This window comes from Quercus suber, unplaced genomic scaffold (assembly GCF_002906115.3).
Source record: "Quercus suber isolate HL8 unplaced genomic scaffold, Cork oak 2.0 scaffold_233, whole genome shotgun sequence".
NCBI classification, from domain to species: domain Eukaryota; kingdom Viridiplantae; phylum Streptophyta; class Magnoliopsida; order Fagales; family Fagaceae; genus Quercus; species Quercus suber.
Window position 1 is genome coordinate 863,515 of NW_027069690.1, and position 13,956 is coordinate 877,470.

General features: G+C 33.4%; 2 protein-coding genes across 2 annotated transcripts; both read right to left on the minus strand.

Annotated features, from left to right (window-relative positions):
* Window positions 1–232: 232 nt before the first annotated feature.
* On the minus strand, window positions 233–1,136 carry LOC136070427 (nuclear transcription factor Y subunit B-9-like). Its single transcript, XM_065780371.1, has one exon. The coding sequence runs from the start codon at window positions 1,134–1,136 to the stop codon at window positions 405–407; it is 732 nt and encodes a 243-aa protein (XP_065636443.1). The 3' UTR covers window positions 233–404.
* A 3,300-nt stretch (window positions 1,137–4,436) lies between these two features.
* On the minus strand, window positions 4,437–9,425 carry LOC111999938 (nuclear transcription factor Y subunit B-9). The gene is made up of 2 exons (XM_065780329.1): window positions 9,283–9,425; window positions 4,437–5,353 (listed from the first exon to the last, which is right to left on the minus strand). The coding sequence occupies exons 1-2, from the start codon at window positions 9,338–9,340 to the stop codon at window positions 4,656–4,658; spliced, it is 756 nt and encodes a 251-aa protein (XP_065636401.1). The 5' UTR covers window positions 9,341–9,425; the 3' UTR covers window positions 4,437–4,655.
* Window positions 9,426–13,956: the final 4,531 nt, after the last annotated feature.

Consider the following 13,956-nt stretch of genomic DNA (forward strand, 5'->3'; position numbering starts at 1 on the left):
CCTTCTTAAAAACATCTAGAATGTGTATGATTAACACAGTGGCTATACCATCACTTGCAAAGAACCATTTAATTGATTTTCAGCTCAAAGAGATTGATCCCAAGACGAAGGATTAACATTAACTGTCTCTGAGCCATTGAACCAATGACTATAATTCATCTTTATGTAAAGAGTAAACAATGGTTTAATAGTGCAAGCCCAAAAATTGACTCAAACAAATTGAAATGTTCATTAAGGACTCAATAAACATTTATAGGAACTAGAAATCCATTGTAATTGAAAATCAAAATGACTAATAATGTTTCTCTCCAAACCAATCTCAGACAAAACCTTTAACTATAACAGTATATAAATATTTAGTTCTTATTGAGAATTGCCACTCCAACATTACTATTACTACCTATTCATTTGAACTGAGCATAAGGATCAAAGCTAGGCAGACCACTGTTCTGAGCACCGGCAGAAGAAGAAGAAGACCCACCAGCGCCAGACCCATTATGGTACCCACTACCCATTGCAGAAGCATCAAACATAGCCGGGTGATGGGCCATTGGAAAGCCTGGCCCGTAAGGCGGTGGGCCTGGCGGCACGCCAACAGGCCCATAATCCATGCTACGCTTGAAACCAACATAAGGCAGCTGATCAACACGCAGATTGTTGCGTTCATTCTCTGCCTCACGGTAGCGGTTGAGGTACACAGTGAGTGGCTCAACATAGTCATCAAATCCCAGCTTCCCCATTGCCCAAAGCACGTCCTCCGCGGTCACAGTCTTGCGCTGCTCGCGCTGGCAACGCTCGTTGGCCTCGCCAGTGATGAAGCTGATGTATTCGGACACACACTCTTGGATGGTCTCCTTGGCATCGTCAGATATCTTTGCATGGGATGGGAGTATGCGGCGCATGATGCGTATCACGTTGGCTATAGGCATGTACTGGTCTTGTTCACGTATAATGCATGGGTGGGCACGTTGATTTCCATTGCTAGTGTTGGCATTGGCATTGGCATCGACATTGAGATTAGCATTGGCATTGTTTGTGTCGATGTTGGTGATGAAGTCGGGTATGTTGCTGTTTGGGTTGACAGGCAATACTAGTCTCGGAGCTGAAATGAAACAAACAAAACATTGTACACTCATGAAAACCTCAAAAAGATGTAATAATAATGATACTAATAACAATAAAAGTATACATATTTACAATGATAGTGTTACTTGTACAACTCTTGTATTTACTAATTTTTAGTGAAATTATTTAGTACACATGATTAATTATAATATTCTCTTGCATTAAAATAAACCTTATATGTAGATCTCACAATGAAATCGACCTTTCTATGAGAGAAAGATATGGTACATAAGGTGTACCGAATAATTTCCCCAAATCTCATATTAGATAATTAATATCACAATTCACATCTAATTGTTAATTATGTCTATCTATAATCTATCTATAATTTTAATTTAAAATTAAAAGTAGAATTAAGAATCATTCTATACATACTTGGTGTCCACAAGTTTTTCACACATATGCTGATCCTATATGCGAGGCCGATATATAAGACCCATCTTTTAATGATAAAAAGATCTAGTATACCAAGTGCATTTGAATAATTTTACCGGAGATAGAGAGATGTATGAATAAACATTTTTTTTCCTATGTCAATTATAGTGGTGTCCAAACTTAAAACAAATCTAAAACCAGTTTTCAAAAAAAAAAAAAAAAAAAAATCTAAAACCAAGAACATCTATTTTGGGACACAATAACAACAATAAGACATAGAATAAGAATTAGTAGTTCTTACAACCACTAAACACATAAGTAGAAAGCACATATTGATCGGTCTTTTTCTCAAAAAGAAAAATAAATAAAAATTTAGTCCTTGGAGTCTTCAACACAAAGACCAAAAAAGGAAAAACACCGGGAAAAGAAAGGAAAACTACCTTAGCCTATATGAAGTCCAAAACCAAAACAAAGAAAAAAAAGATTGTGTCAAGGTGCGGGGGTACGTGGCTAACTTATATTAAAAGTGAGCGTGCTGGCCACATGTCACACGCCACCGACCGAGCCTTGAATGAACTCAGTAACTCTGGTTACCTTAATACTAGATATTAGACTAAGGATGAAAAGAGTGGTCGTAGGACCACAAACTATTTCATAACTTTTTACCACAATTCTGATGTGGTAAATTGTGAGTGATGTTTATCATTTACACATGGGAAAAAAAAAAGATTGTGTCAAGTGGGAGTATGTGGCTAACTGATATTAAAAGTGAGTGTGATAAACACATGTCACACACCACTGACCGAGCCTTGAATGAGCCAGTAACTCTAATTACCTTAATACTAAATATTAAACTAAGAATGAAAAGAGTAATTCTAAAATCACAAACTATTCCATAACTTTTTACCACAATTCTAACATGGTAAATTGTGAGTGGTGTTTATTATTTATACACAAACCTTTTTTTTCACCAATCACACTCTACCACATTACAATCATAACAAAGAAATTATGTAATAAATAATTTGTTTTACTACAATTTTTTCCGAATGAAAAAGGTCTAAAGCCATTTATAAAAGAAGCATCCCCATCACTCAATTTTGTATGTTTCTATGAATCTATTACCAACGCAATGAACCAGACAAAAATCCCACCTGGAACCAAAAAAACCCGACACCTCACGCGCTTGCATGACCAACGTTCCACCCCAGGTGGGTTCCACAAAACCACTGTTCAGATTCTATGATTGTACTATAACTTCTTTTTTTTTTTTTTTTTTTTTTTTTTTTTTTTTTTCCTGACGCAGTTTTTGACTTTGGGGGACAAAAGTTACTGTGTATGCACTGTTTATCTACTGTTCACGTAATATTTAATATTAAAAGTGGGTCCCACAATACTATTTACACATTTAAAAATTATTTTGCTACAGTGTTTTCAGCAACAATCAGTTTTTATCAACTTTCAGCAACAATAAGTGCTATCCAAACGGACCCATAATTTATTGCGTTTGCTTTTAATGATAGTTTTTTATTATCAGATTAAGACATTAATTAATTTTTAATGTAGGCGGAGATTGAACCTTAGATCTCTTATACAACCATCAGAGAATTTACTAATTGAGCTAATTAGAACTCACTATTCAAGAAATTATTTGATATGATGGAATGTGATCCTCTCAATTAATACAATTCAACTATTATGGATTTCTTTTGAAGCAACTATGGTGGATTTTAGTGACTGTAATAGCATTCTTATCAGGTGTTATATAAATATTTTATTTTGATACTAAAATCTTATTTTATTATTTTAGCACATCATTTTATAATACACCCTATATCACATATTCTATTCTTCAATTCCATATATTAAAATAATATATACAATACATTAAAAAACCCAACAATATATAGAAATACAAAATAAAAAACCCACCACTCCCATCGCCCCACATCCTACCTCACCAGTTACTATCGTCCATCACCCCACAACCTACCATCAAAGACACCGAAACCACCATATAAACACCCAAAATCAAACCCACCACAACTTAGAAAAAAAACCATTGCCTCAATGGTGAATCAGTGATACTGAGATTGTATCGGCGAGTTGGCAACATTGAAATACAAACCCAATAAGCTGAGATGCTAAACGAAATAATAATGTTTTGCTCTGAGATGAACTAAATCGAACCAAGTAGCTTTAGTTTATGAGATAGAACAAAGAGGAGAGAGCGAAAAAACAAGAAAAAAAAATCGGTGAAGGAGATTTTATAGATTAATGATGATGGAATTTGTGTGATAGTAGAGAGGAAATTAGTGATGGCTCATGAATGGGAAGAGAGGAGAGCAAAAGGGAAGAGGGGAGAACAAAAGAGTCTGTGAGAGTGGAAAGAGTCTGTGAGAGTGGAGAGAGTGAAGTAGTGAATGTGTGGCTAAAAGTAAAGATAAGAAGAGATATTTTATTTGAGGTGGGAGAGAAAGATGAATAAAAAATAATAAAAACCAAATGACATTTCCTTACGTACTGTTCCAAAGATGAGGTTCTATTATAGCAAATGCTAAAACTTTTTAGTATTTAACACACCTCATGATAGTATGTTTTTAGTGTTTGGTGTGCCAAATGCCAAATATTTGGCATTTGGCACACCTGATTCTATAAAATTAGAAGTTGTTTAAGGAATAGTTTCTTTTCACTGATTGGGAGGACTACAAGGCTGTTCTCACATTGTATTGAATAATTTCTCATCTCAAGCGTTCTTAAAAACATCTAGAATTTGTATGATTAACACGATGGCTATACCATCACTGGTAAAGAACCTTTTAATTGATTTTCAGCTCAAAGAGATTGATCCCAAGATGAAGGATTAACATTAACTGTCTCTGAGCCATTGAACCAATGACTATAATTCATCTTTATGTAAAGAGTAAACAATGGTTTAATAATGCAAGCCCAAAAATTGACTCAAACAAATAAAAATGTTCATTAAGGACTCAATAAACATTTATAGGAACTAGAAATCCATTGTAATTGAAAATCAAAAGGACTAATAATGTTTCTCTCCAAACCAATCTCAGACAAAACCTTTAACTATAACAGTATATAAATATTTGGTTCTTATTGAGAATTGCCACTCCAACATTACTATTACTACCTATTCATTTGAACTGAGCATAAGGATCAAAGCTAGGCAGACCACTGTTCTGAGCACCGGCAGAAGAAGAAGAAGACCCACCAGCGCCAGACCCATTATGGTACCCACCACCCATTGCAGAAGCATCAAACATAGCCGGGTGATGGGCCATTGGAAAGCCTGGCCCGTAAGGCGGTGGGCCTGGCGGCCCACCAACAGGCCCATAATCCATGCTACGCTTGAAACCAACATAAGGCAGCTGATCAACTCGCAGATTGTTGCGTTCATTCTCTGCCTCACGGTAGCGGTTGAGGTACACAGTGAGTGGCTCAACATAGTCATCAAATCCCAGCTTCCCCATTGCCCAAAGCACGTCCTCCGCGGTCACAGTCTTGCGCTGCTCGCGCTGGCAACGCTCGTTGGCCTCGCCAGTGATGAAGCTGATGTATTCGGACACACACTCTTGGATGGTCTCCTTGGCATCGTCGGATATCTTTGCATGGGATGGGAGTATGCGGCGCATGATGCGTATCACGTTGGCTATAGGCATGTACTGGTCTTGTTCACGTATAATGCATGGATGGGCACGTTGATTTCCATTGCTAGTGTTGGCATTGGCATTGGCATCGACATTGAGATTAGCATTGGCATTGTTTGTGTCGATGTTGGTGATGAAGTCGGGTATGTTGCTGTTTGGGTTGACAGGCAATACTAGCCTCGGAGCTGAAATGAAACAAACACAACATTGTACACTCATGAAAACCACAAAAAGATGTAATAATAATGATAATAATAACAATAAAAGTATACATATTTACAATGATAGTGTTACTTGTACAACTCTTGTATTTATTAATTTTTAGTGAAATTATTTAGTACACATGATTAATTATAATATTCTCTTGCATTAAAATAAACCTTATATGTAGATCTCACACATGAAATCGACCTTTCTATGAGAGAAAGATATGGTACACAAGGTGTACCGAATAATTTCCCCAAATCTCATATTAGATGATTAATATCACAATTCACATCTAATTGTTAATTATGTCTATCTATAATCTATCTATAATTTTAATTTAAAATTAAAAGTAGAATTAAGAATCATTCTATACATACTTGGTGTCCACAAGTTTTTCACATATATGCTGATCCTATATGCGAGGCCGATATATAAGACCCATCTTTTAATGATAAAAAGATCTAGTATACCAAGCGCATTTGAATAATTTTACCGGAGATAGAGAGATGTATGAATAAACATTTTTTTTCCTATGTCAATTATAGTGGTGTCCATACTTAAAACAAATCTAAAACCAGTTTTCCCACCCAAAATAAAAAAAAAAAATCTAAAACCCAGAACATCTATTTTGGGACACAATAACAACAATAAGACATAGTATAAGAATTAATAGTTCTTACAACCACTAAACACATAAGTAGAAAGCACATATTGATCGGTCTTTTTCTCAAAAAGAAAAATAAATAAAAATTTAGTCCTTGGAGTCTTCAACACAAAGACCAAAAAAGGAAAAACACAGGGAAAAGAAAGGAAAACTACCTTAGCCTATATGAAGTCCAAAACCAAAACAAAGAAAAAAAGATTGTGTCAAGATGCGGGGGTACGTGGCTAACTTATATTAAAAGTGAGCGTGATGGCCACATGTCACACGCCACCGACCGAGCCTTGAATAAACCCAATAATTCTGGTTACCTTAATACTAGATATTAGACTAAGAGTGAAACCCAATAACTCTGGTTACCTTAATACTAGATATTAGACTAAGAATGAAAAGAGTGGTTGTAGGACCACAAACTATTTCATAATTTTTTACCACAACTCTGATGTGGTAAATTGTGAGTGATATTTATCATTTACACATGGGAAAAAAAAAAAAAAAAAAAAGATTGTATCAAGAAGTGGGGGTATGTGGCTAACTGATATTAAAAGTGAGTGTGACAAACACATGTCACGCACCACTGATCGAGTCTTGAATGAGCCCAGTAACTCTAGTTACCTTAATACTAGATATTAAACTAAAAATGAAAAGAGTAATTTTAAAATCACAAACTATTCCATAACTTTTTACCACAATTTTGATATGATAAATTGTGAATGATGTTTATTATTTATATATGGACCTTTTTTTTTCACCAATTACACTCTACCACATTACAATCATAACAAAGAAATTATGTAATAAATAATTTGTTTTACTACAATTTTTTCCGAATGAAAAAGGTCTAAAGCCATTTATAAAAGAAGCATCCCCATCACTCAATTTTGTACGTTTCTATGAATCTATTACCAACGCAATGAACCAGACAAAAATCCCACCTGGAACCAAAAAAACCCGACACCTCACGCGCTTGCATGACCAACGTTCCACCCCAGGTGGGTTCCACAAAACCACTGTTCAGATTCTATGATTGTACTATAACTTTTTTTTTTTTTTTTTAAAAGAATAAGCTTAAACTTAAACTATGTTAAGAAAATATTAGGTTTGACGCGTCAATTGGGTCGGGTTTAGTCAATTTCTAGCTTACAAAATGATCCATTAAGATTTACTTTCTCATATCTAATAATATATATTTCGTCACGTTATTATTTTTAAATTTATAAAATTTTATTTGAAGTATTAAATGAATCAAAATAGCTAGGGAGTATTAGTTTCCTCTGAGTCTATGACACATAGGTAAATATCTACATGGCTTATGAGTGGAACCTATTGTTATCTACCGTTATGTGAAAAAGATAGAAAATCGGTTTAACGAATCTAATAGTTCCTCGTATATGTACTAAAAGAACGGATCTAATTATTTCTTGTATATACTATTATGGAGTATTATTCTAAGTAAGAAATCTTAACTTAACAGATCTAATAATTTCTCTACTCTAAAATGGGTTTAATAATCTCTAATATATTAACATGGAGTACTGCTCTACTAGGAAATATATCTTAGCTAAGGCCAGAGCTGGGTCTCTCCATCTCTCCCAAGTCAAAACCTTTTCCTCTCAATCTCTCCACCTCTCTCATGTCTGTTCTCTGTTGTCTCCTGTTCTAGTGACTTGGCTAGCCTAGTTTGGTAATATTAATTTAATTTGGTATCTCGTCATCTTTCTAACAAGAAACGTTTAGAATTTATAATCCTCTCTCTCGTTAAAAAAAAAGTATATAAAAACAACAAAACTCATTTAGGTATAATTAATGTCCTTTTTTCTCTTCACGAAAAAGGTAATGGAGAAAGAATCTTTTTCTTTTATTCTTTTGGTAAAATGCAGAAAATGTCACACGTTTTCAATGCCCACATTCAATTAAGTTTGTTTTTATGCCTAGAACAGAAAACAAAAACACAAAATTAGTTTATTTTTAAAGAAATTTTCTTAAAAATTTCTTTAAGAATATATAAAATGGTACAAATGGGGTTTATAATCACTCTTATTATCCGGTGACTAAATAGGATGGACCCACTTATATAGATTGTAGGCCCTGAGCCCCAAGAGTCCTGCATGTGTGACACGTCATTAAAATATTTTCAAAAGGATAAATAGAATAAACACAAACTGGTTCATCTCATTTTCATGGAAAGAGACTCATACAATGGTAAACAAAGGAAGACTTAAAGGAGAGAAGACTTAAAAGAGAGACCGTTTTGAGCAAGCGTTACAGTAGAAGTAAAACGACAAATAGGGTCAAAAAGGTTGCAAAAATAGACTACATCTTTCTTTTATTTTTCGACCCCCTTACCCTGAAAATCAACTAGAAACGATGTTAAGGTTTTTGACAAAAAAATTAATAATACCCTTACATATATAATATATACATCCTTTATCAAGAAAAATAGAGAGGAAAAAGAAGGGCTTTGGGATTGATTGGCATTGCCTCTCTCTAAAGAGTAGGCCAAGGTTGGAACCTTGTAAAAGATATCAAGGAGAGATTGTAAAGAAGCTTTAGGGACACCAAGCCTATTTGCTGACTTTCACTTCCTTTCTCTCTCTATGAAGAGGAGGCAAACTTGAATGGTCCTAAAAAGAAAATTATATATATATATATATATATGGGAAATCGATTATTGGGGAGAAGAGATTTGAACTTAAACGTCTCTATTGGAAACAACATGAAGAGGAGGCAAACTTGTATGGTTCTAAAAAGAGAATTATATATATATATATATATATGTGAAATCGATTATTGGGGAGAAGAGATTTGAACTTAAACGTCTCTATTGGAAACAACAGAAAAAATCAGAAGAATTACAAGGTTTTGGACAAGAAGAACTATTTTATCAACAACAAATATTGTGGAAATCTTAATCAAAGGCCATAATATATATATATATATATAGAGAGAGAGAGAGAGAGAGAGAGAGAGAGCAAAGAAGAAAATTCAACAATTGAAAGTCTTGTACCTCATTGGTATTATCTGGTCTCCCAAAAAGAAAATCTGGGTTTAAATCACTCTGTCCCACTTATTGTAAACAACTAAAAAAGAAATAGATATAATACATGCATGCAATGTATCAAAAATACGAAGAAAAAAAAAATAAGGCCTATACAATTTCTTTGATCAAGCAATGTAAAAATGTAAAACACACACATAATTAAAATCAACAAAAAATAAAAAGTCATTATATATTTTATACTTTACCCGGGCTTGATTTTGCATGTCTGCTGCCAAAGTGAGGGAACTCAGCTCCACGTTCCATAGTTTCTCTTCTCTCTCTCTCTAAACTTTTTGACAGTATTGTATATATATATATATATATATATTTCTAAAGCTTTGTCTGTTGAATGGGCAGTAGACCACTGCAATGGGACTCATAATTTATAGACCTCTCTCCTTATGGTGGAGTACAAGTGTCAACCGGCGTTTTCAACGAGGTACCTAGTAATGCCGGTAGTAATAGCCCCTGTGATTGGCTGATGGGGTTGCCTTTACCGGCTGTAACAGGTGGCCAATCAATAACCCCATGTGTAAGACTTCAATAGCCTTGGCTTTGATTACGAGGCTATTTGTGACTAATGCTCTTGTTAATTAATGCTTCTTGTTTAATGACACCTCTAGCCATAAAGAGGAGTGTTAATTTTACTTAATACTCAATTAATGAGGTAAAATGAGAAGTGTGCACATATGATTTATTACTACACTTTTCTTAGAGGAAATATTTATAATATTGTTGAGACTATTTGGCTATTCTTAAATGATTATTGGTTTATTTAATATTAGTATGGTGACTTTCACTACATCTTGGACCACAAGTTATGATATTGATCTTTGTCATTTGAGTTATTCATGGGACATTTTCCTCAAAATTTTAGAAATATTTCCTTTCTTTTGGGGAGAAAAGGGAGTGGGGGCTTGCATTTGAAGTTTTAACTTATGGCTTCCTATTTGTACTTTTTTTTTTTCTCTTTCTTTTAATTTCTCCTTCTCCTTTTTTGCTTGAAAAGCAAAAATAGCCCATTATGAGAGACCTTGTGCCATTTGGGGTTATAAGGAAATAATGTTTAGCGTTATCTTAAGTGAACATTTTTATATTTTGTATTAAGTAAATTTGTATAAACTCATTAACCAAAGTGGGAAGCTATTGGCATCTCATGTGTTATTGTAATTCTTATACTTTTGGTTCAATCTTAAAAGATTTTTCTAGTGACATGTCTCATGTGTTATATTCATAAAGATTATTATGATTTCATGATAATGAGTTTTTTATCTTACTTTTTCAAGTAGTAAACAACTTAGGTTTTTTTTTTCTTTAAAAAAAAATAAATGTGCTTAATAATCATTTATTTACTTGCCATCGATGTGTTGTGACTTTAATACTTAATAAAAGTGCATTTGTGAGTTGAATTGCAACAATACCTATATCATTTCATGACAATTCATTAGCTCACTAATGAAATATTGTTTGTCATTATCTTAAAGTGAGTAACTATTAATTTCTGCGTCCAGATAAACTTGTGATATATTTACTAACTAAATTGGTAACCTATTGACGTTTCGTGTGCTTTTGAAGCTCTTACTTATAATTTTAGCTCAATCTTAAAAGATTTGTCTTAAGAGTGACAAGTTTCAAGTTCATAGGGATTCTTGTTGTAAGAGTCATATTTGCAAATTGGCATATCCTGAAACAAAACATGTATTTGAGTCTTAGTTTCTAGTGTGTTCAAGAAGACCTTAAAGTAATTTCACAAGTGGTATTATTGAAGAAATGAGAACGCTCAAAGAACTGCTCAAGAAAAGCTAAAACTGCAGATGCTGATACCTGCTCGATTCCTGTTGGTCTATCAAGATTTAATGAACCTCGATGCCTCCTCAATGCCTTCTTGACACCTCTTGATCAATTGAGCTTTGGGTATTTTGAATTCCAAAGATTAGTTTTTGGCCCAAGATGGCAAGGCTTTTTAGGATTTGTATACTAGGATTCCAAAACATATAAAAGACATTTAACAGCTGTCGTCAGGTGCACAAAGATACACAACGAGATACGCGCTTAACAAACGTTGTTGCAACTTTTTGTGCGCCTTAGGGTTTTGTGCCAAGTTACTTATAGATCTTCAAACGTGGATTGAAAAACTCTACCAAACTACAACAATCAACAATTGTTGTGGTGTTAGTCACATACGATAATCCACGCAAATGAGAAGTCTTCTACAAAAACAAGTCCAATTGGGTATTGGAGTTGATATTGGTATAGGTCAGTAGATTCTATTGTTGGTAGGTATGTTGGGATTAGGCTAGTTAGGATGAGATTCCTTGTATTTGTAACCGCTAGATTCTTGATTAGTGGATTTTTTGGAAATGGTGATCTGACATTCATCCGGTGGGACTTTTGTCTGCAAGAGTTTTCCCCATTGTGATTAAATCATAGTGTCAAACTTGTTTTCCATTGTATTTAATTTAGTTTGGTGATTTGATTATGCCATAATTTGATTTGTATGTAATTTGACTAATTAATCAACTTGGGTAATTGGATTAATTAGTTAGGGTCAATCTTTAACCCAACACTTGTAATGCTTTTTAATGAGTGTACTATTTCACCTTGAGTAAAATTTTCATTCAATGTTCCTACGCCTCGAACATTGGGTTGACACATGGTCATATGTTATGCCTATGCCTCCTTTAGTGCATAAGAGCATTGAAGGTAAGCCAAACCAGCCCCTTTTACTTTCCATGTGTATATTGATCGTTTTTCATGCACATTTTATTTTTATTTCATAAACATGATTAGTGATCATTTTATAAACTTATTATGAGGAGCAGTAGTTTCAATATTGCATTATTGGTTAAATTAAGACAACACCTTTTTTTTAATGAGTTTTCATTGGTCTTTTGAGAAAATATTTATTTTCGTTTTCTTAGAGAAAAATCTTTATTTTCTTCATTCTGGAAAAGCTTGTCATAAATCCATTAACTAAAGTGGGAAGCTATTGACATCTCATGTGTTTTTGATAGGGGTGGCAAAATCTACCTGTCTGGCCTATTTAGATTATTAAATTATTAGTTATATATATATATATATATATATTATTGCTTGATTTATGGTTTTTTATATGTTTATTACTATATTTATGGTTGTAATTGTATTTTAATTTTACATGACTTGTCAATTAAACCAGTTAAACGTATCGGGTCGGGTCGACCTGTTTAATAAACAGGTCGTGTTTGGGTTAAGGATTCCTAAGTCCTAACACATTTACTAAACAGGTCGGGTTCAACTTAACCCATTTACCTGAATACTCATGGCATGACACGACACAAACCCGACCTGTGAACACAAATTGCCACCCCTAGTTTTTTGAACTTTTTACACTTTTAGTTCACTCTTAAAAGATTTGTTAGAATAGTAATGTGTCTCACATAAAGATTCTTGTGATACTTGATAATGAGGTTTTATCTCACTTTCACATGTATATTGGTAAATGACTTTTTTCTTTTCATGTTTTTTGACAAAAATTTAATAACCATTTGTTTACTTGCTATCAAAGTGCAATGATATCCACACTTATTAAGAACGTATACAACACCTTTACCATTTCATGAGTTTTCATTGCCCCTTTGAAGAAATATTATTTGTCGTTTTATTAAAGTGGACAACCGTTATTGTCTGTGTCGAGATAAGCTTTTCACATTTTTATAAACTAAAATGGAAAATTTTGTCACATGCTTTTGAAGCTGTTATACTTTGATTCATTCTTAAAAGTTTTGTCATATTGGTGACACATTTTGAGTATTGTTCATAGAAATTCTTGTGATGCCTTGCTAATAAGTGTTGTGACTTAAATACTTAATAAGAGTGCATTCATGAGTTAAATTACAACAATACCTATATCATTGCATGACCATTCATTGGCTCGCTGATGAAATATTGTTTGTCATTGCCTTAAAGTGAGCAATTGTTATTTTCTACATTCAGATAAACTTGTAATAGATTAATTAACTAAAATAGAAAGCTATTGACATTTCATGTGCTTTTGAAGCTCTTGCTTAAACTTTAAGTTCAACCTTAAAAGTTTTGTCTTAAGAGTGACAAGTCCCAAGCTCATAGCAATTCTTGTAATGCTAGTTAATGAGTGTACTATTTTACTTTGAGAAAAACTTCCATCCAATTCTCCTATGCATTGGACATTGGGTTTACATGTGGTCATGTCGTGCCTAAGCATAAGAGCACTGTAGGTGAGCCAATTCGGCCCTTTTACCTTCCATGTATACATTGATTATTAACCATGCACATCTTATGTTTATTTTGTAAACGTGTTTGATAATCATATAAACTAATTCTGAGGAGTAGCAGTTTTAAATAAGAATGCATTTATGGGTTGAGTTAAGACAACAAATTTGTTGTTGTATGAGTTTGCTTTGGTCTTTTGAGGGAATATTAATTGTTGTTTTCTTAAAGAACAACTATTACTTTCTTCGTTCTAGAAAAAACTTGTCATAAATCCATTAACTAAAGTGAGAAGCTATTGACATCTCATATGCTTTTGAACTTCTTACACTTTTAGTTAACTCTTAAAAGATTTGCTAGAACGGTAATGTGTTTTGAGCGTATTCATAAAGATTCTTGTAATACTTGATAATGAGTTTTTATCTCACATTTCACATGTATATTGGTAAATGGCCCCTTTTTTGTAACAAAAATTTAATAACCATATGTAAGTGCAATGGCTTCCACACTTATTAAGAATGTATATAGCACCTTTACTATTTCATGAGTTTTCATTGGTTCTTTGAAGAAATATTATTTGTCATTTTCTTAAAGTGAACAACTGTTATTGGTTGTGTTGAGATAAACTTGTCATAGATTCATTAACTAAAATG

Bases quoted from the DNA above. Each gene is read 5' to 3' on its own strand.
- LOC136070427 (XM_065780371.1), bottom strand. From the start codon at position 1,136: ATGAGTGTACAATGTTTTGTTTGTTTCATTTCAGCTCCGAGACTAGTA.
- LOC111999938 (XM_065780329.1), bottom strand. From the start codon at position 9,340: ATGGAACGTGGAGCTGAGTTCCCTCACTTTGGCAGCAGACATGCAAAA. The intron at 5,354-9,282 runs GTAAAGTATAAA...GTTTCATTTCAG, and splicing joins ACATGCAAAATCAAGCCCGG to CTCCGAGGCTAGTATTGCCT.